The sequence below is a fragment of the Helianthus annuus genome, chromosome 15 (assembly GCF_002127325.2).
Source record: "Helianthus annuus cultivar XRQ/B chromosome 15, HanXRQr2.0-SUNRISE, whole genome shotgun sequence".
NCBI classification, from domain to species: domain Eukaryota; kingdom Viridiplantae; phylum Streptophyta; class Magnoliopsida; order Asterales; family Asteraceae; genus Helianthus; species Helianthus annuus.
The window spans coordinates 56,621,240-56,648,208 of record NC_035447.2 but is presented as its reverse complement, the minus strand read 5'-3'; the positions used below and the strand labels follow the sequence as shown (position 1 = coordinate 56,648,208).

The 26,969-nt window shown below is 36.8% G+C and overlaps 3 protein-coding genes across 5 annotated transcripts; 2 read left to right on the top strand and 1 right to left on the bottom strand.

Annotated features, from left to right (window-relative positions):
- The first annotated feature begins 4,721 nt into the window (after positions 1-4,721).
- Positions 4,722-8,731, top strand: LOC110876962 (transcription factor bHLH144-like). 2 transcript variants are annotated; one of them, XM_022125122.2, is made up of 4 exons: positions 4,722-4,920; positions 6,629-6,748; positions 6,836-6,971; positions 7,627-8,731. In XM_022125122.2, exon 4 carries the CDS (start codon positions 7,950-7,952, stop codon positions 8,511-8,513), a length of 564 nt encoding a protein of 187 aa, XP_021980814.1. In that variant the 5' UTR covers positions 4,722-4,920; positions 6,629-6,748; positions 6,836-6,971; positions 7,627-7,949; the 3' UTR covers positions 8,514-8,731. The 2 variants fall into 2 exon arrangements, with proteins under 2 accessions (XP_021980814.1, XP_035840491.1); XM_035984598.1 differs by lacking the exon at positions 4,722-4,920 and adding an exon at positions 5,046-5,496.
- Positions 8,732-9,630: 899 nt separating this feature from the next.
- Positions 9,631-12,642, top strand: LOC110876978 (B3 domain-containing protein Os04g0386900). Its single transcript, XM_022125136.2, has 3 exons — positions 9,631-9,782; positions 10,518-10,631; positions 12,187-12,642. The coding sequence occupies exons 2-3, from the start codon at positions 10,518-10,520 to the stop codon at positions 12,496-12,498; spliced, it is 426 nt and encodes a 141-aa protein (XP_021980828.1). The 5' UTR covers positions 9,631-9,782; the 3' UTR covers positions 12,499-12,642.
- A 693-nt stretch (positions 12,643-13,335) lies between these two features.
- On the bottom strand, positions 13,336-21,213 carry LOC110876971 (RNA polymerase sigma factor sigB). 2 transcript variants are annotated; one of them, XM_022125130.2, is made up of 7 exons: positions 20,952-21,213; positions 18,316-18,602; positions 16,919-17,449; positions 16,117-16,347; positions 15,237-15,377; positions 14,953-15,153; positions 13,336-13,912 (listed from the first exon to the last, which is right to left on the bottom strand). In XM_022125130.2, exons 1-7 carry the CDS (start codon positions 21,109-21,111, stop codon positions 13,631-13,633), a joined length of 1,833 nt encoding a protein of 610 aa, XP_021980822.1. In that variant the 5' UTR covers positions 21,112-21,213; the 3' UTR covers positions 13,336-13,630. The 2 variants fall into 2 exon arrangements, with proteins under 2 accessions (XP_021980822.1, XP_035840489.1); XM_035984596.1 differs by having other exon boundaries at positions 18,316-18,548; positions 20,952-21,203.
- Between the last annotated feature and the right edge of the window lie 5,756 nt (positions 21,214-26,969).

The window sequence follows — 26,969 nt, the reverse complement described above, 5'->3', positions numbered from 1 at the left end:
CCTTCGTCTCCACCATCTCTGTCCGGGGGTGATCCCCATTGAATTTTGAACACTTAACACATTTCGATATGGTTGTAATAACTTTTACCTTCCTTAGGATACTTTTGAATTTTGCTTGACTGCTTGGGAGGGGGTCCTTTGTGTCGGGGACCTCCTCAGCTTCTAATCGTATGGGTTATGACTGTGTATTGCTTCTTTGCTTTTTTGCCTATTTCTTGTTGTGGTTGTTTGTTTTGCAGGGGTTTTTACCGAGGGTCAGTTTGGTGCTTCCCTGGAGATTTTTAGACCATTTGGCGAGGAGTCGTATCTTTATTTCATTTTGTTGTATTTGTAGTTTCGTATGTTGTTTACTCTTGCCAAAGCTAATGGAGCCTTTCTTTGTATATGTACTTTGTAATTTTACGATAAATGAATTAATGATGCAAACAAATCTTCACAAATTTCATGTGGTTAACTAATCTTTTGCCATTTACATTTAACAGCACAAACACAAATTTCATGTGGATAAACTGTACATTTAAGTTTTCCCCAATTCAGTTAGATAATATAATTCATTTTTCTAACAAAACAAGTTAGATAATAGTATTTGCTTTCATAATACTAGTGATACCTGTCGATGTGTATTGCGTGTTCTTCAATTGTTCGATTAACACGCAGAAAACATCAAGTTCAACTCTAATTTGGTACAGAAGAAGCAAAGATTAGGGTTTTGAACCTGTGTCCGATTCGATGTGAATAAATCGTTGATGCAGACCGAGAGATTAACGAGCGAAGAAGGATTTCTTGAAGGAGAGGTTGAAGATTGAAGATGATGTATTGATGTTCATTGTTTAGTTCATCAGCTGTTTACTTGTTCATCTGTGGTTTTGTTCCTAGTGACCCGTTCTAATAAGTTCAATCCAATATTATGTTTCACCCAAATTGGACCCGTAAATGAAACTTTTTACTTTTAAAATAACCCGGATTGACCCTCTTAATTAATATTATTCACCCAAATTAACCCGTTGTCATTTATAAAATACCCATATCGACCCATATAATGCCATATGGGTCAGGATTGCCCCCTCTAGTAATCCGTTAAAAAAAGAGTTAAATGTTTGGTTGGTCCCTGTGGTTTTCAAACATTGCAAACTTGGTCCTAGTGGTTTACTAATTACACGCTTGGTCCCAAAAGTTGTCAAAAATGCACTCGGTTGGTCCCCAACCCTAATATCAGTTAAATATCTCAGTTAAGTCCATGTTAAATGACCAAAATACCCTTGCTTATTAACTCTCTTTATAATCATCTTCATCACCATCTTCATCTTCATCACCTGTCGGCCGTCCGGTTTTTCCGGCGAATCAACCAATCCACCACGACCACCTCCTCCCTGCAACATGAAATTAACAATCACAGATATCATCAAATATTATCCAGCTTAGTTCTCTTCTTCTTCGTTTTTCGAAATTCACAACAACACCATATCAGAATGTGTTCAAGAACAATTTTGAATCAATTTCTAAAGATCTGGAACAACAAATTAGAAACTATCACAATCACTCAAAACATACAATCTTCGATACAGATCTACAACTCAGAATGTATGAAGAATACGAACAGTGATGCATTTGAGTGATTGATATGTGCGTATAACAAGAACTGATGATGCATTTTTTATTCCAATTAATCCCACCAAACCTTTAATCTGAACACCTCCAATTTTACCTTGAAGCCGCATCAGTGCTAACCACCACCATCAGCGCCGACCACCATACTTAAGGGCCTTTTTCATCAAAGATTGGCTCCGAGTTGTTACCTTGAAGAAGGTTAGCTGCATTTTTTAGGGATTTAAGGGACCGATTGACACCCAAACAGGGCGGATGGTCCGATCGACGTTGTGAATCCGACAAAGCACACACCGATCTCCTCTCTCTCGATCTCTCCTGGGTCCGATTGACGCTGGTTGTCTTTCCGGCGACCCGCCGCTGACGAAATGACGATGATGATGATTAACGCGAAGAGGAAGATGATGGACGCTGATTTTGATGTTTTTGTTGTTGATTAATGCGGTGACGAAATGGTGACGGAGGTGGGTGAGATGGTGGCGGAGGTGGGTGAGATGGTGGTGGGTTAAACATAGCAGTAAGAAGATGAAGATGATGATGGTGATGAAGATGATTATAAAGTCAGAAAGGTGTTGAAATCCTTTTTGTTAATGAGAAAGGGTATTTTGGTCATTTAACATGAACTTAACTGAGATATTTAACTGATGTTAGGGCTGGGGACCAACCGAGTATATTTTTGATAACTTTTAGGACCAAACGTGTAATTAGTAAACCACTAGGACCAAGTCTGCAACTTTTGAAAACCACAGGAACCAACCAAACATTTAATTCTTAAAAAAAGATGCACAAATATCACCCAATTGAAAATTGTCATGTCAATTGAAAATTATCCATAAATGGTAAAGGTGCTCATCTTTCTTATTCAAAACTATCCTTTGCATTTTATTTTAAAACCCAAAAATTCTACCTGCACACCTTGCGACAGTGTAGCCGCTCTACTATAATAAATTAATAATAGCCTTCATCTTTGATGTACTCTCCATTTTATGACTTTCACTTTTCTATGCATATATACTTTTTATAAATGAACCCTTACAAATTACAATCATAAATGAACCCTCATCTTTGATGTACTCTGCATTTTATGACTTTTACTTTTCTATGCATATATACTTTTTAAATCAGTCGTGATTCAAGTAATAATAAAAAGTGCATTGGTTTCAAAACATGCTTGCTGCCTCGTGTCTAATCTATATATATTTTATACTAGAGTTTATTATATTGTAATTTTTAGAACAACTTTTCATGCTATTGTAATTTATCTTTGTTATTAAAAACTACACCAATCATGATTTATAATCATGCGTTCTCTCTCTCTCCTAGTAGATCAAATTTGACATATAATTTTATTTTGGTTTATTAGATTTTAATAATTATATGTTTTACCTGCTGACCGATAATAATCTCAACTTTAAAAGTTTCCTTCAATGATACCAACTTGTAAAAGATTGCCCCCATTGATCCTTTTCTAACATATAAGAATTTGGTTTCCTAAATAGATTCAAGTGCATATGCATACTCCTTAATTGATTTAAGTGAGCCTATGTTAGAAAAGTATCAATGAGTGCCAAATTCTTAAAAGTTGGGATCGTTTTAATGAATTTTTAAAATTAGGATTATTATCAGCCAAGCTGAAACTTAGAATTATTAAAAACCAATAACTCATTTTATTTTCTTTTTTGCCAAGAATAATTTAGTTTATCTGATAAGTAGTAATATTTAATATAACATGAAATGCACAGTTTTATTTTTTTATATGTCGATACAATATGAGTTTTATGCCGCAACATTTTCTAGCCTCCTAATATCCAAAAATTACTTTGTATTGTATACACTTATTTTCTAATACAAATTTACGTTAATGAAAAAAATCTGAACGAAATTGTACACTTCGATTTATATTCAAAGTAAATATATAAATTGTTAAAAAAATTATATCTTAACTAAAAATTTATAAATGCTTAGATCCCTTCTTCCATCAATAGGTACTTCCAAGGCGTCCACCACACGTCCTAGCAAAGCCTCTCTCGCAGGGACATTCACAACAGAGTCGCTGCACTTGACAAGAACTTCTTTAATACCAGTATCACTATCAAAGACACCAATCCCTACATTTTCATTCTCAATATTCAAGGCTATTCCTTTTACACCGCTGGCAAATTCAACTATTTCCCCAACTTGGATGTCGTTCAACCCATAAACACATGCAATCATCTCCAACTGAGACCACTCGACCAATCTCATCCACTTGAAATTCGTGTTAAAGTTGCTAATTCCATTTTTTAATAGAGTCGTTAGTTTAGCAATTCTCGAAGAGAATTCCATGATTCAACTTATTTTGGATACAAGGGGGAATATCGCTTCCAATTTACACATATGGAGCACTAAGTTACTTACGATCTTTTTATATATCAGATTGTTATCTACGCCTTTCTTTGTCTTACGACTTGACCATGTTACTCATCTCATTAATAAGCATTTTGTGAAACCGAGTAGACTTCTAAATCGGAAGACTAAGCGAATTATCGTACATAGTTTTTAAAACTAGGAAAACTTACATTAGTGTTAAAAGTTCAATATTTTTTTTTAATATACGTACATATATATTATTTGAAAAATATTATAAACCCACCTTTATAGTTTATACTAGGTTTTAAGTCAAAAATAAGATTTTGTTTTCGAACGCCCAACAAATAAAAACACGACTACCTCGAGGTAATACAATGGCAAAATACGACCCCATATGTCTACGAACTTAGATAACGCTGTGTAGTCCAAGCCTACCATCTTCGGAGAAAAACTTGCTGTCCAAAATACTCACTATGGTAAAACCTAATTATGATTGAATTCGAACTTGACACCTGTAACCTTCAACACTGCATTTCATTTTCCCTCCGATGCCAACTTAGCTACATAGTCAAACAATAGGATTTATCCATAAAAAAAAAAATCCAAAATACAAGTATATTGATAAAATTCGACACTAAATACTGTACAAGATGTTTACAACCAAACTCCAAGAGATTAAGATTTGCGACAAGATCACACATATTGTCAAACATCCTCCTCATTATGCTCACGCGTGCTTTCTATATCCAATCCAACGGCCACAATTCATCCCACAAACCCATCCAACGACCCACATTCTCTCTCTTTGACTCTCACCTGCAACAAAAAAGCACCCACTGTCCCCTGCACCCAACATCAAAACCCACCCACTTCTCTCCATGTTACTTGTCTCCCTCATTTCACACCATATCAACACCACTTTCTTTCCAAAGCTTTCATCTTTATCCAAGATTCTGAATTTCTTGGGTATGTTCTGATCTTTGAATTTCTTGTGTTTTTTGAGCTTTTTATGTTTGATGCTATCTGGGGTTTAACTAACTGGTATTTATTGAGATCAAGAAGATCTTTGGAGTTTTGTTTCATAAAGTTTTGATCTTTTTTTTTTTTTTTTTTTTTTTTTTTTTTTTTTTTTTTTTGGTTTCAAGATTATGAATTTGGTTATGTTTGTTAACTGATTTATCATTTGGTGAGTTTGGGGATTGAATTACAGTGGTTGTTATTATATTAATGGGTTATTTTGTTTCATAATAATGATCAAGAAATGTTAAGAGCTTTATTGTAAAAGAGATCAAGATCTTCTTAAATTATGATATTTTGCCTAGGTTCTGAATTTGGGTGTGTTTCAGCTTTTGAATTTAGTGATTTTTTTTTATCAAATTCCAGGAGGCTTTCATCTTTTTTTGCTGCTTTTTTTTTGTTTGATATATATATCAAGAATTATTGGGAGTTTGAATTCAGTTTTTTTTTTTTTTTTTTTCTGTTTTTTTTTCAAAGCAAGCTGGCCGTTTATATGGTTCCCTGTTTGGGTTCGACAGTTTAAAGGTTCAGCTGACAATTTGAGACTTGGAATCTGCTGTTTAAATTATAGAGTAAACTGCCAAAATGCTCGATAAGGTTTGGTTACTTTTGCTACTATAGTCCAAAATTCAAACCTTTTGAATCTGGGTCCTTGTTGTTTTAATTTTTTTTGTCATTTTCATCCAAAATTAAAATCTGGTCAGATCCTATTAACATCCAGCTTTTGTCTTTTTTTCTCCCTTTTAATGAAGGGCAAAATAGTCTTTTAACGTTTTATTATAAAAAATTAAAAAAATATGACCATTTTGTGCTTCATTAAAAGGAGGAAAAAAACAAAAAAGCTGGATGTTAATTGAAAAATCTGACCAGATTTTGCTTTTGGATGAAAATGGCAACAAAGTTGAAACCACATGGACCCAGATTCAAAAGGTTTGAGTTTTAGACTAAAGTGACCAAACCTCAGGGACCATTTACCTCAGGGACCATTTTGGCAGTTTACTCTAAAATATATATACATGCATACTATATTTATGAACCATGAGTATTATTTTATTTTTCAAAAAAAAAAAAAAAAAACTAACCACTTTGGTAAAAGTGAAAAAATACTTTCAACTGTTAAAACCAAACCGTGAAAACGCTAAAACCGATTGGTTCGGGTTGCCATTTCCAAAACTGTAGTTAGCGGTTTTGTCGACGGTTTTTGTTAAACCGGCCGGATTGGACCGCAAACACCTATAATCTGTTTAAAACAGTTAACTTCCACTCTTTGTATTATTTTTATTTTTTTTAACAATTCTTTTGCACATAAATACCGCATAACCTTGTACGTGCAAAGATTTGAACCGCACACCACTTTTGTGGGGCAAACATCATACCGCTAGGTCATGTTTGTTGTTACAGTTCTATTATATGTTTCTTTACTTTTTATCTGTGATTATAGAAATTTGTTTATGAATTTGTGTGCAATTTTCACTTAAAGGCTGTAAAAATTTGTAAACACCCCCATAAATGATCAAAGCTTTCATATTTGACCAACCATAGTCTGCAGTTTATAATCTCAATCATAAATGTGTTAGAACATCTATTATCCAATTTTTTTTATGTATTTATGGTTTTGTTATATTCTTGATATGCTAATGCTAATGTTGTGATGTAGGGGGGTCATAATAATATAAAAACTAAATTTGAAGAAGTTGAGCAACATGCCGTGGACCTCTTTTGGAACGACTTCTTTCACGATTTTCTATCGGTTCATACTGTAATTTGATTTTCTAAGGTGAGAAGCATCTTGTTTTGTTTATACTTATAGTATGGGTGTTCAAAAGTCAAATGTTGACTTCTTTCGGGATATCGCGTTTTGCAGGCTTTTTTGTTGGTTTTTTTTATTGAGAATGTTCATCGGTGTTGCACAAAGGAGGATTCAAATCGTGAAAGAAGTCGGGAAAACTAAAATGAGTGTTGGGATCATCGCCTATTACAATTTGATGCAAGTTTGTCAGGTAAATGTTGACTTTTTTGGTCAACCAAGTAATTTTCAAGGATAATGGTATAGTTACATTGAGTAGAATGCAATTTGATTCTCATCATTTATAAAGCTACTATGCATAGCAACCTCTTAGTTCTCAAAGTATAGCATTAATAATGTCGATATTGAAATAAAAGCATGATTCATTTTGACTTTTGAGGTCAAAGTGTTCATAAAGAACACATGTTAATTTCTGTTTGACCTCAAAAGTCAAATTTCATCGTTCTTTAGAACCCATGGACCAACATTTACTTCTGTTACAATGTGAAATTGTTATTTTTTGTTATCTTTATCTTAAGCCCATTGTTAGGTAAAACCGTAAAAAACACACCCTTTGACTTTCTCTGGTCAACCAAGTGATAAACACTACAAAATGTTATATACATAGTTATAAGAACTCCAAATCATTTCACATCACATATAAAACTGCGTTAATAAGAAAATTCTTAATAATAAATCATGTCAATTATGCATCAAGAGCCAAAACCATGAATTGTTTGACCTCAAAAGTCAAATTGTTAGTATCAACTACATATTAATTTCTGTTTGACCTCAAAAGTCAACGTTCATCTTTGTTTGAAACTAATGGATACAAAATAGTTGACTTGTGTTTTGAACTTTTGTTACAGGCTGAATATTTCCGTCAGTTACTTAAGCCTGTTACGTAGACTTGACTTTTCATAGTCAAAGCTTGTTTTTGTCCTTTCGGTTATTTTTTCACATTAGAAGACAGTAAAGATATTGATCGGTTAGTCGTTGGTGATTATTACAAATCGGGAACATAAATCTCTCCAGTACAAAAAAATGGAAATAACTTGAAAGTGCATCATTCGCACTACTCATCGCGTTTACGATTCTTGTTTTTTTAGCATCACACTAAGCCCTGAAAACCAAAACTACATATAAAAAACGCGCAAGTTCAGAGTTCAGACGCATTTAGTTAGAAGACGTAATGCAGGGTGACCAACATAATTTCCCGCAACATCAAGATCAAATGGGCTCGTTTTTTGGTCAAAACGTTGACTTACATCCATCATGGGATTGCCCGAGAAACTACGTAATTTTCGACAGGACGGATAACTGTAACCAGGTCATGTACAACCCTGGTATAAACACTGCACCGATGCAAAAAGACAAATATACCCCCAGGGTTACAGAAGAAGATTCGGCGGATATTGATGCATTGTTGAGCTATGACGACGAGGATGAAAATGAAGAATATGAAGACGACGAGGTTAGCACAGCACGAACGTATGGAGATGACACGTATGATACATCTGATTCTTGCTCTTCGAGACGAAGAAACAAGTGGGTCGGGTCAACGTCGTCTCATGGGTCAAAGGGTAGTTCGGGAAAGCGTGAGAAGATGAAAAAGATGGTGAAGTCTCTTAGAGGAATTGTTCCTGGTGGTAATGCGGAAATGAACACAGTCGATGTTCTTGATGAAGCTGTTAAGTACCTCAAGTCTCTTAAAGTTGAAGCACATAAAATGGGCTTTGGAAATTTGCCGGGTTGAAATTTGAACCCGCTAGAAAATGACTATTGTGCCCCTGCTGGTAGGATGTTGGCGCCTTTGTTTCTCGAGGTGTCTAAGCTGGGTAGAAGGGTAATTTTACATGCTTTTGTATTCGAGAATGATGAACGTAGGGCTTTAGTGTGTGGTTATGTGTTGTTTATGACGCTTAGTTTAATCTCGATTTATCGAATAATTGTTGTGTTTCTGCTTTTAATTCATAGTTTTGGTATGAGTCAATTTAGGAATTCAAATCAGGTTTTAAGCAGTATAGAATACACTACACCTTGTTATTTTCTAAAGAAAACGACTATAACTAGTCGTATGTTACTTGTAAAATTTGCTAACAAAACTTTTCCGGCTGTGTTATTTACATAACTAGAATTACTTACGCGTTGCGGCAGGAAGTAGATCGACGTAGATCTTAAAAAAGAAAAAGTCAAAATTGGTCAAATTTACAGGTGGATAGAAAAAAGGGAAAATTAAAAAAAAGTCAAAAATTTTTAAAAAGGGGAAAGTCAAAGATTAAAAAAAGGTCAAAAAAGAAAGTCAAAGGTGGTCAAAGTTGATAGGCAAAAAAATGGTCAAAGGCAATGTTTTAAAATCCGTTTTTATACTGTACCGGATTGGACTCAGAAACGGTTTAACTAGGTGGTTCAACCGCGTGTACCGGACGGTTTAACCGGTTCTACCAGATGGTTCAACTGGTACTACCGACCGGTTTGAACCGGTTTTTAAAACATCGGTCAAAGGTGGTCAAAGTTACTATTCACAAACTTGATAATTGTATATATAGTGTGCTGAGTTGGTGTTAATTCGATAATTTGAAAAGATTGTTTGATAAACCATTGGTTTCCTACGACTTCGAACACTAGTGAACTCAAGCTAATTTCGTTTAATAAATCAAATTACATTTTTAGTTGGATAGAATAAAATATAAATCCAATCACATATTTGGTTAACTTTCGGTTGATCGTGTTTTGTTGAACGTTTATTAAAAATAACTAACAACTTACACGTTATTCATAAAAAAAGTATAAAAGAATAATAATATGTTACACGTTATTTATGGAAAAAATAAAGGTCATATTTAAACGTAAAATAGTTATAATCAATTAGTAATTCAATTTTTTTCAGTAATTCCCTATTTCTCAATTCATTTATTTGATCTTTTCCATTCGCTACTCACGATCATATAATCGTCCGTCTGTGCGCCTCCGTTCGTCCGTCCGTCCGTCCATACGACCGTCTGCCGTCCGTCATTGACGATAGGTACGATTAGTAAGTTGATCAAATGTATCATACATCATGTATGCATTCTTCAGTTACGTGATCCTGAACACTGATTTTAGGGTTTATTTTACGTGGATTTGATCTCGACACATTTCGTATTGAATCTTCCTCATATTAGGTTAAAATGTTAAATCAAGTGTTGCTTTTATTCTATTTAGGTCATCGATCGCAATAACCTCTCAATTACCGGAACAATAGGGGTTTAGCATGTGCATGTTAGTTGTTAGTGTTTGTTCATTTAGCTTTAACTAAACGCGAACAATCAGACCAACGGATTTCCTTGTTCATGTTTCTTCGTTAAGAAAATGAACATTCTCGTGTTCGTTTGTCAACATTTTAAACAAATAGTTCATTAACATAACCGACACAGATAAACAAACACAAACGAACAAATATAAATGAACTTTTGTGTTAAATATTAAAAAATATAAACACACATATAACTTACGTAAATAAACAAACATAAATGAATAAACATAAACAGACGTTATATGAACGAACGAAACATGTGTTCAACTGATCATGTTCATTCGTTTAGTTACATGAACAAAATTTTATGTTTGTGTCTGTTTGTTTATTAAATAAACGAACATAAATAAACTTCTCGTCGAACTGTTCATGAACAGTTCACTTAATTCTACTATTTTCTCTAGCAAACTTTCTAGACTTTGCTTGCCAATTTTAGACTTGATATCATGAAATTGTTTTCTTCAGATGGATCTTCAAATGCAGAGACAATCAACCAAAACTGGTGATGCGGAATTTTGGCCGTTATCAGGGAACCCGTATTTCTATGTTGTTATTGACAAACCACAGAGGTTTCAAGTGGTAATTCTCATGTCCTATGACAGAAGATATACTACATTTGACTTTTATAATCTAAAAGGTGAAACTTGAAACCAAACAGGCTTTAAGCTAATCTTATGTAGAACGGTAGAAATGAAGATTTTAGTTTATTTACTTAAATGGGTAGATGTGGTTGTGTCGTATTTCTGACGTGTCAAACTGTATAAGTTAGCTATACAGGAAAGTAGGAAACGAACGGGTCAATCGAGTAATAGTATTTGACATGTTGATAGTTTATGGAAACTAACGGGCCACAAAAAAATGGTGAGGCATGCTTATGTTGTATCTCTAACGGGTCAAAATGAAAAGGCTAGCTATAAGGGAAACTAACGTGCCACAAAAATGGTTAGGTATGCTTATGTTGTATCTCTAACGGGTCAAATTGAAAAGGTTAGCTATAAGGGAAACTAACAGGCCACAAAAATGGTTAGGTGTGCTTATGTTGTATCTCTAACAGGTCAAATGGGTCAAATCGAAAAGGTTAGCCATAAGGGAAACTAACGGGTCAAACGACTAATATTTTGACAATCTGATAGTTTATAGAAACTAACGGGTCACAAAAGTGGGTAAGACCAGGTTATGTTGTATCTCTAACGGGTGAAACGGGTCCTATTGAAAATGTTTAGCTATAATAGAAATGAACGGGTTAGACAAGTAATAATAGTTTACACGCTGATAGTTTATAGAAACTAACAGGCCACAAAAATGGGTAGACCCGGTTATGTTGTATCTCTCACAAGTGAAACGGGTCAAAATGAAAAAAAGTTAGCTATAAAGGAAATTAACGGGCCAAACTAGTAATAATATTTAATGATAGTCTATAGAAATTTTTTGACCCGATTAATTGATGGAATATTGGATTTTAGTAATCCCAACTATCCGCTGTTGGCCGCCAACAGTCCCAACTTAAAAAATAACCACTGACAGTCCCAACTATTAACATATTGGCCTCCAATGGACCTTGACTAACAGAACCCTAACGCCGTTAGTCTCAGGTCGCCGGAAAAACGTTTTTCGCCGGAAAACTCATTTTTGGCCCGAAAACTCAACATTTTTGTCCCAAACCTCTTTCTAACCTTATTACGGACCTTTAGTAACCTTTTCCTAGTAAAAGCCCCAATTATTTAACTCGTCATAAAACTTCTTTTTGCCGGAAAACTTATTTTTGGCCGGAAAACTCAACATTTTCTTCCAAAACCTCTTTGTAACCTTAGATCGGACCTTTAGAAACTTTTTTCTGGCCAAAACGGTTTTCCGGCGACCAGAGACTAACGGTGTTAGGGTTCTGTTATTCAGGGTCCATTGGTGGTCAATATCTCAATAGTTGGGACTGCCAGTGGTTATTTTTGAAGTTGGGACTGTTGGCGGTCAATGATGAACAGTTGAGATTATTAAAATCTAATATTCCTTAATTGATATGTTAGCTATAAAAGAAGCTAACGGGCACAAATATAGTTTATAGAAATTTTGTTGGCCTGGCCTGACCCAGTCGAAAAGTGTTAGTTTTGACCCGAATCATCCATTGTTGCGATTGTAGAACATCCCACAGGAACTGTCGGCCAAGCTTCCAGCTACTACAATCCCTGCTAAAATCTTTTACCGCGACAAGGTGTGGGACCTACCTTGCGCTGGTGATCAGGCCAACAAAAAGTTTGGAATTGAAGAATGGGGAAAGTTCATGACAGAAAACGACGTTAAACTTGGAGATGCATGTGTGTTCGAGTTGATGGAAGGCGACTCTAAGAGTCGTGTTAAGTTCAAAGTTCAGATCCTTAAAGATGATTTTCCATTAGAATTGCTGGAGAAAGCAGATGGGTTTTCTATGAACAATCCCATCGACATAGATTAGGATTTGCATGGTCGCGTTTGTTCATATGATTTTTGGTTATGTAGTCATGATACTTGTTCCTGATGTTTTTTTTTTGTAGATCCGTTTGGTGAATACAATTTGATGTCTGGTCTTATAATCATATAATGCATCACCAGTTCTTTTGGGCAAATCTTGAAGTCATTGATTTATTACTGTTTTTTTTATCCGTGTTGGTCACGTTCTAGTTTGGCCGGTTTTGACGAAAATTTTGGGTCGAACAACTAATTGTGGTTTTGGAAAAGACAAGCCGAACCAGCCGAGTTGGTTGTCTTGACTGAGACCATTCGGTTTTGTGGTTTAGCGCTTTTAGTTTTTTTTTAAGTGCAACTTTGTATTAAAATACATGCATAACTTTACATCTACAAAAAGCCATTCAAATTTCAAAATTGTTTCAATGCTATAAATAAAAAAAATAAATAAATTACTTAAGTAAACCTAAAGTAGGAATTAGTTGTGAAGAATAAAAGTTATTAAATGATAATCAAGTTTCATGTCATGTGTTGTTTAATTTTGGCCACTGGGCTAAAAATAACACAAAAAAGAAATCATAATAATAAGACAATATTAAAATTAAATGGTTTTATTTTAAAAAAATGTCCAAGTAAAATAATATTGAAACGTAGTTACTACTTTTTTATTTTTTTATTTTTGCTTTTTTTTTGGTTTTACACATTTTTTTTTGCTTTTTTTTTTTTTGGTTTTACACAATCATTTAACCTAGTTTAACATTTTTTTGCTTTTTTTTTGGTTTTACACAATCATTTAACCTAGTTTAACAAATGAAATGGCATTTATTTTGATGATGTGAACAAAGGAGAACCAAACAAAATCATTTTCCTTGTATGCATGAATAAAAAACCAACCAAACATCCTGATAATATTACCAAAAGAAGCAAAAAAAATAAAAATAAAATAAAATAAATAAGGGGAAAAAAAGAAAAAATACCCGGGTCTTGCATAACCTGTAATGTTAATCATCTCCTAACAAGGTCCCGGTCCGAGTCAACAGAAAAGTCACCAAACCCGGCTCAAGTCAAGCAAAAACACTCACTTGACCGACCCATTTTGGTGTAGACGGTTTCCCTATACACATTTGCATATATCGTAAAACCTATTGAGGCAAGTATTGGCGTAGGGTCTCGGCTCTATCTGTGTTTCTTAACTTGCGAAACGCGTTAAGTTCAATCTGTCTAACCCGCTCACGGCTCACACCCATTACATCCCCAATCTCTTGCAATGTCCTTGTTTTACCATCTTCTAGCCCGAACCGCCACCTAATCACTTTTTGCTCTTTTTCATTTAGTGTACTCAACACTTTACCTAAGTCTTCGGACATAGTTTGCCTTATCAATACCTCCTCGGGTGTCTCTTGGTCCGGATCATCAATAAGGTCCTAAAATAACCGAAAAGTCACATTATTATTCCAACACACTAATTATTCACAATATATGTAACTTTTCTAAAAAGAAGTTGTGGGTCAACCCAACCCATATTGCCCTGTTGCCACGGTTTTCACTGTTCAGAACCAGACGTGACCGGATTTTAAAATTGTTCCAACTGGTGGACCGGTAAGGCGGCCGGTCCGATTATGAAAACATAGCCTGTCACCCAACCTAGGGCTGCCAATTTCTACACGAACACGATAACCCGACACAACCTACACGAAGTTAACAGGTTTCGTGTTTAACCTTAACAGGTTTCGTGTCTTTAACAGTTTGACACGTTAACACATGTTTAATTTCGTGTCTTAACAGGTTAAATACCTATTAAGACCTGTTAATGACACGTTTATAACTTTAAATAAAAAAAAGAGTAAATTACGCTTTTGGCCCCTGTGGTTATATCACTTTTACTATATTAGCCCAAAAAAAGAATTTTTAACATATCTGCCCCCATGGTCTCTATAACTAACCATTTTGGCCCCTAAGTCTAACCATTTTGGCCCCCACCGTCTCTATAACTAACCATTTTGGCCCCCATGATCTCTAGACTTAGGGGCCAAAATGGTTAGTTATAGAGACCATGGGGGCAGATATGTTAAAAACTCTTATTTTGGGCTAATATAGTAAAAGTGATATAACCACAGGGGCCAAAAACGTAACTTACTCTAAAAAAAATATGTGGAGCTCCTACTTTTAAATAAAAAATACCTAGGAGTAAAGTTTATATATTTTATAACAGGTCGTGTTCGTGTCTTAACAGGTCGTATGATACGCTGGTAATTTTTTCGTATCTTAACAGGTCATTTCATGTAACCTGTTTAATCAGGTTCGTGTTTGGAAAATCTGGCACGATAAGATCTCATGTCGTGTTTACCTGTTTCGGGTTCGTGTCTTATCGTGTTCGTGTCTTAACAAGTTGGGTTGACACGATATGCCAGCCTTACCCAACCCACATGACAAGTACAGTGAAAAAAACAAGATAAGGACAAACCGTGAGCTTGGTCTTGTTATCAAACCCGATAGGAATATCAATAGATCGGGCGGGCTTAGGGGCTTGTTCGGCAGATTGAATCTTCTTAACGGAAAGGCCCGTATCGATTGCGATTTCCGCACGAGTAGGTTTTCTTCCAAGCTCCTTATCCAATCGATGTTTGGCTTCATTCACCTTAGATTGCACCTCCACCATATAATACTGTATCATTGTCAAATGGACAAATGAGAACTTTTCGGTTAAGTCCAAGCGTTGAAATGACGTATACGGTATCGTTTTCTTACCGGAACGTGAATTATCCTGCTTTGTTCAGCACGCGACCTTTGGACCGCTTGCCTTATCCACCAATGCGCGTATGTCGAAAATTTGAAACCCTTTGAAGCGTCAAATTTCTCTGCACTTTTCACCAGGCCTCGGATTCCTTCCTGTGAAAATATCCACATCATCAAATGTAGCAAATATAAATAGGGATTCAACTAATTTACTTATAAATGGATGTATTTCGGTTACTCCAAACGGAACATATCACTATATTTAGAGTAAAGTACCATTTTCGTCCTTGATGTTTGGCCAGTTTTGCGACTTTCGTCCAAAGGTTTATTTTTTTCGCATCTGGATCCAAAAGGTTTAAAATCTTGCCATTTTCATCTGGCTCGTTAACTCCATCCGTTTTTCTGTGTTAAGTCAGGGGGTATTTCCGTCTTTTTGTTAACTTAAAGGGCAATTTGGTCTTTTCACTTTATGTAAAAACATTGAATACCCCTGAAAATGACTGAATTGCCCTCTAAGCTAACAAAGGGATGGAAATACCCCTGACTTAATGGAGAAAAATGTATGAAGTTAACGAGCCGGATGAAAATGGCAAGATTTTAAACCTTTTGGATCTAGATGCGGAAAAAAAAAACCTTTGGACGAAAGTCGCAAAACTGGCCAAACCTCAGGGACAAAAATGGCATTTTACTTTTATATTTATCTACAAATGAAATGGGTCAAACGGGCTAAGAAGTCTTCCATAGTGTACTTCTAATGCATTAAACCTCCAAAACCAATTTGCATGATTAAATTCATTAAAAACTGATAAAAAAGTGTTTGTGTGTCAACCTAAGCTGACCCGTTTCATATTGTAACTAAACTGGCCTGGTCCGTTAAAGAACTGATACATACCTGAACAATATCCTGAAGATGGACCTTTGTTCCATAATAACTTCTTGCGACCGATATAACAAGTCGAATATTGCTTCTGATCATTTTGTCCCTGCATTCTTCACCATAATGTAAACGTCTACCTAATTGTATCTGATCGATGCCTAAAGCAGCAGCCCATTCTGCAAAAGTCGGTGGCACCCCAAAACGGGCCTCCAGCTGTTTATGGACTTCTTGCAATTTCAGTAGGCTCTGTATGTTAACAACACGGAATTCAAGAAGGAAAAAACAGTTCAGAAATTAACAAAAAATAAGATGAATCAGTTTCAAAAAAACGTAAATCCAAACACCCCTAAATAATGTACTTTTTTAACATAACTCAAAATAGAGTAAAATGCCATTTTCGTCCCTAAGGTTTGGCCAGTTTTGAGACTTTCGTCCAAAGGTTTGTTTTTCCGCATCTGGATCCAAAAGGTTTGAAATCTTGACATTTTCATCCGGCTCGCTAACTCCATCCATTTTTCTCCGCTAAGTTAGGGGTATTTTCGTCTTTTTTGTTAACTTAAAGGGCAATTCGGTCTGTTTCATAGTGTATTGCCCTTTAAGTGAAAAAGACCGAATTGCCCTTTTAAGTTAACAAAAAAGACAGAAATACCTAACTTAACGGAGAAAAACAGATGGAGTTAACGACCTGGATGAAAATGGCAAAATTTCAAACCTTTTGGATCCAGATATGGAAAAACAAACCTTTGGTCGCAAAACTGGCCAAACTTCAGGGACGAAAATGGCATTTTACTCTAAAAAGAAAAAAAAATTGTCATACTTGTATCCCTTTAGAAAGTTCGACTTCCTCGGCAGCAGTTAAAAGCTTGGCATTAGTCATTCCTCCCAAAAAAGCAAAAACGTCCTTTTTATCGCCACGTCTTCTACTCGCTCCAGGCTTCACCGCCACTGTACTGGCGGCACCCCGCCCTCTGCCACCCATAGATTTCATCGACACGCTACTGGCTTCAGCCCTTTCTGCTGCCCTGATCCTCCGTTCTTTCCGTTCCACTTGACGTTTTGATCTCACAGCTATGCTAGCCGATAGCTGTTCTTCTAGAAGCTTGAGTTCTTCAGATGTTGGTTCCGTTTCTTCGGAGATTTGTGACCCAATCCCGTCTATGGTGTTATCGGGCTCGGGTGATTTTGGTTTTTCGTTAGTGTCTAATGTTTTGGGGCGCTGGTGATTCATCATCATTTCGGCTGCACTCTTGGCAACCTTAACCGCAGCCCTTGCTAAAGCGATCGCTTCAGCAGCCGCAACACATTCGCTTGTGGTAAGTTCTGAAGGTAAAGTTGTTCCTTTGTTTACCTACATTATAAAGCATTTAGTCTTCTCATTATAAGATCATAAAATTGTAAGTAATACCACACGTTAATCAATGTTATAGTTGGTAATCAACTTTTAATAAACACATTCTCTTATCGCAAATCATGAAACTTGATTCAACCATGCAAGTAGATACTAGAACTATTTAAAAATATAACATAATATTAAAAATAGTTGTGACCAAAAATCATAACTTTGTATCGCGTACTGCATTGAATTATTTTATAATAATATTTGTCACGCTAATCTTTATGAAAAGAATTAAAAGAGTATAATGCCATTTTCGTCCCTAAGGTTTGGCAAGTTTTGCGACTTTCGTCCAAGGTTTGTTTTTCCACATCAGGATCCAAAAGGTTTGAAATCTTGCCATTTTCATCCAGCTCGTTAACTCCGTCCATTTTTCTCCGTAAAGTCAGGGGTATTTCCGTCTTCTTTGTTAACTTAAAGGGCAATTCGGTCTTTTTCACTTTATGTACAAGCATTTAGCAATTAGCATAATGTACAAGTATTCAAAAGACGGAATTGCCCTTTAAGTTAACAAAAAGGATGAAAATACCCTTGACTTAACGGAGAAAAATGGATGGAGTTAACAAGCCGGATGAAAATGGCAAGATTTCAAACCTTTTGGATCCAGATGCGAAAAAACAAACCTTTGGACGAAAATCACAAAACTGGCCAAACCTCAGGAACGAAAATGGCATTTTACTCAAATTAAAAAATTTAGGACAAAACGTGCTTTGATTCGGCAACCAACCGACTCAACCCAGCCTGTTCTGAACACTACCTAATTGCCCATGTAAAAGAAATATATTTATGTTGGTTTGTCCGACCCATTAGCAGATTCTGACCTGACCTACTGCACTATCATTGGCCCATGAGCTACTACCGGCACTTGAATTTGCATGAGAATCTAATGATGGTAGCTTGAACTTTTCGATATCGAGCACTCCAGTTGTTGTTGTTGTCGATGATGATGAGGACCATTGTCTGTCAGCAGCAGCGGAATCTGAACGAACTTCTAAAGATGATAATTGTAACTTCTCTAATTTAAGAACTGTAGATTCGGTTGATACAGGTGGCGCTGTGGTTGATAAAATGCACCGAGTCAGGAAAAAAACAGGCCCTCTGCATCTTGCTGCATTTTATAGCGTTAAAGAGTAAAATCAATCCCGAGTGCAAATTAAACAAAAGGCGTTTTCATCATTACCTCGTTGTTAAAAGTGGTGTAAGCCTGCATATTAGTTTTTTTTTATTTCTAATCAATGAAACTTTAACTACATCAAAAGTAATTTCATTGTAAGTTATTGGTATCATGCTCGCAACATCCTTATTTGAGATGTCTTCACATAAAATAAATTATGGGATGACTTTAATAACGGTCATTTGTGGCAAAACTAAAGGTCAAATCGGGCGAACAAAACTCCTGTGAACTTAATATTAATGGCACTAAGTTATAATTCGGTGTGTGATATTAATCTAATATTGCAAAAGATTCTAACCTATGTCATGTAACTTTAGGATACTCCACATGGGACCATGACAATACGACATTAATCGACTTTTAAAACTTGTTGATGCAAATTAGCAACTAATTCTATAAGTCTAAAAGCAATACAATACAACCATATCTTTATGTCATAACCATTTATTTTATGCAAGAAGTATCTAAGAAAGTAGTAAAACAAAATGCAAGACAAGTAAGCGCTCGGTTTTAGTTTTGGCACCTAATAACTCCCTTTGTATGCAAGGGCGGACCTAAGCCCAACCCAAGGTGGGCGGGCGCACCCCCGGGGAAAAAAATTTAGTGTTAAATTCCGTCGAAAATCCCGTTCGCACCCCTTGAAATTTTTCGTCCGCACCCCTTGGATTTTTTCGACTGCGCTGTTGAAATTTTTCGTCCGCACCCCTTAGGTAAAAAGTGTTATCAATTTATATTTTAAATTTTTTTAGTAAACTCTTATTTAAAAAAATACTACCTAAATTATATAACTTTTAATACCTAACTAACTAAACCCAAATACCCATACCTTTACCCACTTATAATTCCTAACAAGCTAGCCCACTAAGTCTTAGCCCATTAACCAAACCCAACAATATTTCAAACTATAATAAAATAATTAAAGCCCAAAACCTTTAGAAATTCTCTCCCGCTCTCTCTCTCTCTCTCTCTCTCTCTCTCTCTCTTGCGTCCCTGCACTGCCAACGAACAACATCACCCAGCGACAACAGTCCAGCAGCCGGCGACCACCGTAATCAGCCACCATACCACCGTCGTTTGACACCAAATCTAACCAGAATCCGAACACGGGTAAGTTTCTTTGTTATTTTGATGATTTTGGTTGATATTATAGGAGAAAAAAAGGTAATAAAGTTGTTAAATAGGTTTGAAATTTTATGTGTTTTGACGTTGTTTATTGTTGATTAGATGATTTTTCGGGTGATTATGTTGTTTATATATTTTTAGGGTGATTATGTCGTTTATATATTTTTAGGGTGATTACAACTTACGTTATGATTTCTAGGACTTGAATAGTTGAAAATTAAAATTGAAACATCATGTTATGGAGCGATGAACTTATGTTATATAGAGAAAGAATTGCTTAAGAAATTAGTTTTAGATGATATTTTGGATAGATTTCAAAAAATGAAAACCCGTAGGGCGTCGACGTTTTAATTATGTTTGTAACAAGGTTTGACATGTTTTTTGATGATTATATAAATTTAGTTTGATGTTCGTTTATTTTACATGACCCGACCCGACCCGATACGAACCGATTTTATTTACTTATATACCTAGGGGCCTAAAATTTTTAAAAATGTTCCGCACCCCCATTGAAAAATTCCTGGGTCCGCCACAGTTTGTATGCCTAATTCAAACTTAGGTTTATTAAAACTTGGTATGAGAAGCCTCTAAACTTCCAGCTTCTATAGCAATGAAGCCACTTTTTCCAGCCTAATTTAGCTTCATTCGTTAAATAAAGTGTTCATTAACATATCCATATATACATCTACTGGCAGGCTATGCAGTTAATGTGGTCAAATATCGGATACATATCGGTAATTTTAATCTAATGAAGAATTTATATATATAGCAATCTAACACTAATAATTCAGTGATATATCGGTCAATATTGCCGATATTATCGGTACCGATATTTGACACCGATATTTTACTAGGGGACCGATATATCGCCGATATTAATTGCATACTTGGCAGGAATCAAGATACTTATATGATGCATTTTAACTAGTTCCAATATAAACAATGGAAAATTGGAAATGCAGCTATTTTAATTTGATTACCAATAACACTGATTAAAATTTAGCATGAGAAACTCATGATTACATTAAACCACAACAAATTTTGAATTAAAATACTCAAAATCCCAATTCCACACAACTTAACAGCTGAAATTAAACAAAAAGCTCCTAAATTTCAGACCTGGGTAGCTAAGACATTAAAGTAAAATAGATGTAATCTTACGAAGGTTTGAAGAGTGATGATTGTGGGATTTGAATTGAACAGAGAAGGAATCGGGGACCCACTTGAATTGGGGGAGCAAACAGGACATGTTTTGTGCTACAGACGGTATAGATGCATACATGTGATGGTGGTGGTACACATGAAAAGTGAATTCATGCATACATTTGCTGACAGATTTTGAGTTTAATGGAGGTGGTGGTGAAGAGGGAATGAAGAAGACGATGAGATTGTGTTGAATTTGAGGATAAGGAGGCAGAAACTGAGGATGAAAGATAACTCACAGGCAGACTTTGAATTCAAATGGGCTTATGGGCCTTCTTAAAAAGCCCATTTAAAACTAGTTATTATAGTAGACTATTTAGAGTAGTGGTGCACAAATCGGGTTTTCTGAATACCCGGTTCCGGGTATGGAATCGGGTTCGGGTACGATCGGGTTCTACAAAATCGGGTATTGAGAATACTCGGGTCCGGGTCCGGGTCCGGGTTTTATATAAAAAATTTATACCCTATATACCCGGGTTCGAGTAGGGTTTTCTAATACCCGGGTATTATAATACCCTATTTTCAGGTTCGGGTAGGGTCGGGTATGGATCGGGTTTGGTTCGGGTACGCCTCGGGTATTCATTTTTTTTTTTGATAAATCATAGAAATATAAAAGAGTAAACTGCCATTTTGGTCCCTGTGGTTTGGGCACTTTTGTCATTTTAGTCCAAATCTCAAACTTTTTACATATGGGTCCCTATAGTTTCATTTTTGTTGCCGTTTTGGTCCAAAAATCAAATCAGATCAGATTTCTAAAAAAAACTTAGTTTTTTTGTCCTTTTCCTCAGGGGCAAAATTGTCATTTTAAATGCCCCTCTGACTCTCTCTATAAATACCCCTCTGTCTCTCTATTCTCCCTCTCAGATCTTCATCTTCCCCAGAACTTCATCTTCATCTTCCCAGAACTTCAAAAATCGCCAGAGACTATCTACTCACCTTCAATCGCCAGAGACTATCAAGAACTTCATCTTCATCTTCCCAGAACTTCATCTTCATCTTCCCAGAACTTCATCTTCATCTTCGATGAATAACAGGAGAATATTGAGATTGAAGATGTTGAATCGGATTCGGAAGGTTATGAGGAGTTAGAACCGGATGAAGAAGATGATGATGATGATGATGATGAAGTGGAAACGGATGAATATGAGGAAGGGGTTGAGGTTTTGGTGCCGGAAGGATGTGATCAGCAGCAGATGACGTCATCATCGGCGGCGGTGTTGCTCCGGGGAGTGGCGAGTGGTGTTTTGGTCAAAAATCTGATGAGGATAATGCAACCAAACTCTTGGTTATGGGGTATGATGCTTGAAACGAGGAACAATGATAAGGATCACTTCAATGTAAATTGCACAAACGACACAAGGATTTATACGAGGAAAAAGCCCTTGATCAATGAATGATCTCCGGCATAAAAAAACCTCGGGTGATGGAAACTACCGATCACCAAGCTCAAATTAATCAATAAATGTTTACAACTTCGGATAGTAACGAGCTAGGTACAAGGATCACTATGGTGAAGTGTGTAAAAGTGTGTGAAAACTGTTAAGTGTTTGCCGAATGCTTCAAAAGTGCAGTTGTACGAGAGTGTGTGTAGCTGAAAATGGCTAAGTGTTCTAATTACTAGCTCGTTGCCCCTTTAAAAATAGAAGTTAACTATGCTAACAAACTATCCGACTTTTGTGCCATGCTCCCACGTTCTCCACAACGTCCATTTCCAGTCAAACGTGTGCGAAATACCCGTGGAATATTCCATAGTAACGTTGCCAAGACCAGGTCAAGCTTGTTACTCCTGCAAAACAATACGAAATTCAAACAAACAATCGTTAGTATGAGGATCCTTAAGGTGATCCATGATCCTGATCCTGAAGCTCTTCTGAGGATCACTATCTGTCACAGAAGCAAGGATCATTAGTAGGATAATAAGTAAGGATCACGGGCTATAAGAAAATCCTCCCCTAACAATTGCCCCCAAAATATAAGGAGTAATTTGTAAAATGAACGAATTATATTTTCTTGATCTTATCCGCAACTAACTAACGGATATATAGCCGTTGATATAGAACTATCCGTTGCAATCCAGACGTCACAGAAGTGACAACCCTGCACAATCATGATTATAAATAGGAGATAGAGATAGGATCGTTTTGCATTTAAATTTCAGAGATACTCCCTTTATAATCCCATCCGAAGATAAACAGGTATTCTCTCTTCATCTTCTTCCTTCTCTTGTTCTGTTTTCTTTCTCTTTCCATCATTCTGTCAAAAATGTTGCTCCGGAACTCCCCAGCTAAGGATCACCCGAAGAACAGCCCACTGAAGAGCCAGGGGATCATCGAAGATTCCATAAAAGAACGCTGTTGTTTCACCGATCCACAGATTGATAGGATCCACTACTGTTTTCCGGCGAATACTGTGTTTAAATCCTTTGACCCCAATGCCCTGAGTGACCATATTTCCGATAATTGGGTTGCTTTTCCTGTTACTCCGTTCACCATAGGCTATACATATCCTTTTCCAGCCTTTACCCAATCTTTCTTTTCCTTAACCGGCATCTCTTACATCCAAGCCATGCCGATGATCTGGAGGGTTTTGTATACCCTTGAAAGGATCATTGAGCAGGAGGGGATAGACCTGGGAATGTCAGAGCTAGGAGAGTTGTATGATCTCACTACCTTTGGCTCTCATCGTTATTTGTTCAAACGTAAACCTGGTGAGGAACATCCGATCTTCAAAGCTACCAAAAATGACACTAACTGGAAGCGGCGTTTCTTTTTCGTCAAAAGAGATTCTATCCCTAACGGGAAGGATCTACCCGGGAAATGGACTACCCATGGTAGGATGGAGGATCCTGAGAAGGATCACCAGAGAACTTTTTTTTCAAATAAGGATCACTGACCCCTTCTGTTTTTTTGTTGTGCAGCTATCACCGTCTCTCATCTCAGACTGACTCCTGCTGCCAAGGAGAGACTCGCCGCCTTCAAGAGACTTGATCCTGAAACAAGATCTTTCAAGACAACCACCCAGGATTCACAGGAGGTATCCTCAGGCTCTGTCACGATGTCAAGTAAGTATCTTTGTTTAAAAATTCAAATAAATAGTGAAGTATAAGTAAGGTAAAGATACTTATCTTGTTTTGGTTGTGTAGGTGCTGGAAAATCCACCAAATCTGCTTCAAAGTTCAGTGTCACTGATCTTACCACTGTCAGATCCTCCAAGAGAAAGACTCCTGCCAGCCCGACTGCTTCAATCCCCAAAGCACCCCTCAAAGGAAAGGGAGGCAAGAAGAGAAAAGCCTCCGAAGCTGAAGACCTGCAAGGTCTGCCCTTGATCCGTCAACAATTCCTTGACTACTTCAGTGAGGTAAGGATCACTATCCCTGCTTGTATATCCTGCTTGTTTGAGGATCACCTGATCCTAAATTATCCTTTGTCTTCTTTGCAGAAATTCGCTGAGATTGAGAACTACGTTGGCCACGTTGAGGATCAGGATAGTAAGTGTTAGGGCAGGATTTTAATGACCTGTGATCCTTACATAATATCCTAACAAGTGATCCTTGTTTCTTTGGCAGATAGTGATCCTCAGAAGAGCTTCAGGATCAGGATCATGGATCATCCTAAGGATCCTCATACTAACGATTACTCTCTTTGAATTTAATATTGTTTTGCAGGAATTACGAGTTGGATCTGGTCTTAGCAACGTTATCAAGGAATCTGTCACGCTGATTTCGCACATGCATAACCAAGAATAGACGTTATGAAGAATATGGAAACTTAGCACAATTTACGGGCAATTAGTTAGGCTAAATTTACTTCTATTCTTAAAGGGGTAACGAGCTAGTAGTTAGGTGATTTGCCTAAAATACGACCACACACACTTATATAAAGGGCATTCTTCAGCATTTGGAAGACACAACACATTTCTCACACGCTTTAGCATACGATACTATAGTGATCCTTGTACCTAGCTCGTTACCATCCGAAGTTGTAAACACTGTTTGTTATATTGAAGTTTGGTGATCGGTAGTTTCCATCACCCGAGGTTTTTTATGTCGGAGATCATTCATTGATCAAGGGCTTTTTCCTCGTATAAATCCTTGTGTCACTTGTGCAATTTTCATTTAAGTGATCCTTCTCTTTGTTCATCATACCAAGCATCATTCCCCGTTTACAAAGAGTTTGGTTGCATTATCCTTGTGTGATTTTTGACCAAAACAGTTTGGCGCCCACCGTGGGGCAATTGGTGCTTCATTCATAAGAAAGTTTTTCTGTTGGTGATCATCCCGGAGTGTTGCATGGCTTCATCGTTGAAGAATACCTCCACAACGATGTCTGCAGTCAATTCATCTAATGGCATTCCACCTTTGCCTCCACCACTAGCTGGATCTCAGAAAAATGCTGAGAAGAGACCAACTCCTATATTCTCTAAACCTTCATCTTCTGCTCTAACTTCTTCTGCTCCCAGTACTAGTGATATATTTACTTTGATTTTGCAGATGAGGGATTGTATGCAGCAGCAGATGAAACTAATGACAGGATCCTCAAAGAAATCGGAGATCTCAAAAGGCAAAAGAAAACGGCAGAGGATCATTCCCCACTGATGCCCAAATCTTTGAATTTTGATACTCCGATGATTACTTCTCAGCCATCAGAGGTCCCAGACATTCAACATATGGGTGGATCAAGAGGAGTGCATTTCGGCCCAGCAATAGTGACTCAGGCATCAGGATCATATTTCCAACCGGCAGGATCCTATACTCAGCATATGGGATCCTTCATGAACTCAGGATCCTCCTTCGTTCCAGGATCATCCCAGGTTCAAGGATCCTCCTTCGTTCCAGGATCATCCCAGGTTCAAGGATCCTCCTTTGTTCCAGGATCATCCCATGTTCAGGGATCCCTTCAGATACCAGGATCCTTGAAGAATTTGCAAACAGGAAGTCCAGATGTCCATCAAGGAGATTTTATTCCAATGCAGACCATTGCTTCCACTGGTCCCTCCATCATCCCAGAATCCCAGCAATATGGATTTACATCCAATGTTCCTAACTTGAACCCGATGGGAGGTAACACTTTTAATAATTCTCTTACCACTAACCATGGATTCATGCAGGATACATGTATCAACCATGCTATGGCCAGAGAACTACAGAAACTGAAGGATATGATATCAAGTGTTCCAGGGGTAGTCAAACCTATCCCAGAGATTGCAGATGGAAACCATAAGGTATCTCGTTTTGCACCACCAATTTGTGATGCTGAGATACTCAAAAGATTCCATATCCCTACTATGAAGCTGTATGATGGTACAACGGATCCTGAGGAACACATAGCACAATACAGGGAGAGGATGGAGATCAATCCAATTCCAGAAAGGTTAAAGGAAGCATGCCTGTGCAAGGGATTTGGATCCACTCTTACTGGATTAGCTCTTAAATGGCTGCTAAGTCTCCCCCCTTACTCTATTACTTCGTTTGCTAATTTAGTTAACTTATTCAATAATCAATTTTCTTGTAGCAGAAAATTTGAACGATTGACTAGTGATTTATATAGAATAACTCAGGGTCATAATGAATCATTAAGGGATTATATAACCAAATTTAGTAAAGAATTCTTGGACATTCCCAACTTGGATGTGGCCACAGCTGTTGAGGCCTTCAAAATGGGATTGCTTAGGGATTCATTGTTCTATGATGATCTTGTTATGACACCATGCAGGAACCTAGACGAAGTAAGGACTCGGGCACTCAGGTTCATCCGGCTAGAGGATGACAAGAGGATCCAGGAGAGACAAGTAGGATCCTCGAAACAAGAGAAGCAAGGATCCTCTTTCAAAAGCAACAAATTCAAATCCTATAACAGAGCTGACAACCAGAATGTGCATGCTGTTGACCAAGAAGAGGATGATGAGGATTATCCTCCGATTTCTGAATACTGTTTTTCCGTTGATAACCATGAACTAATCCTTGCAATGCAGAATCTA

What these genes read in the sequence shown, in the direction of transcription:
- LOC110876962 (XM_022125122.2), top strand. Translation starts at nt 7,950, where the DNA reads ATGCAGGGTGACCAACATAATTTCCCGCAACATCAAGATCAAATGGGC.
- LOC110876978 (XM_022125136.2), top strand. Translation starts at nt 10,518, where the DNA reads ATGGATCTTCAAATGCAGAGACAATCAACCAAAACTGGTGATGCGGAA. An exon ending in AACCACAGAGGTTTCAAGTG is followed by an intron (nt 10,632 to 12,186) that starts GTAATTCTCATG and finishes TTGCGATTGTAG; the next exon opens with AACATCCCACAGGAACTGTC.
- LOC110876971 (XM_022125130.2), bottom strand. Translation starts at nt 21,111, where the DNA reads ATGCATGAATTCACTTTTCATGTGTACCACCACCATCACATGTATGCA. An exon ending in TCATCACTCTTCAAACCTTC is followed by an intron (nt 18,603 to 20,951) that starts GTAAGATTACAT and finishes TATAAAATGCAG; the next exon opens with CAAGATGCAGAGGGCCTGTT. An exon ending in GCAGGATAATTCACGTTCCG is followed by an intron (nt 15,154 to 15,236) that starts GTAAGAAAACGA and finishes ACAATGATACAG; the next exon opens with TATTATATGGTGGAGGTGCA.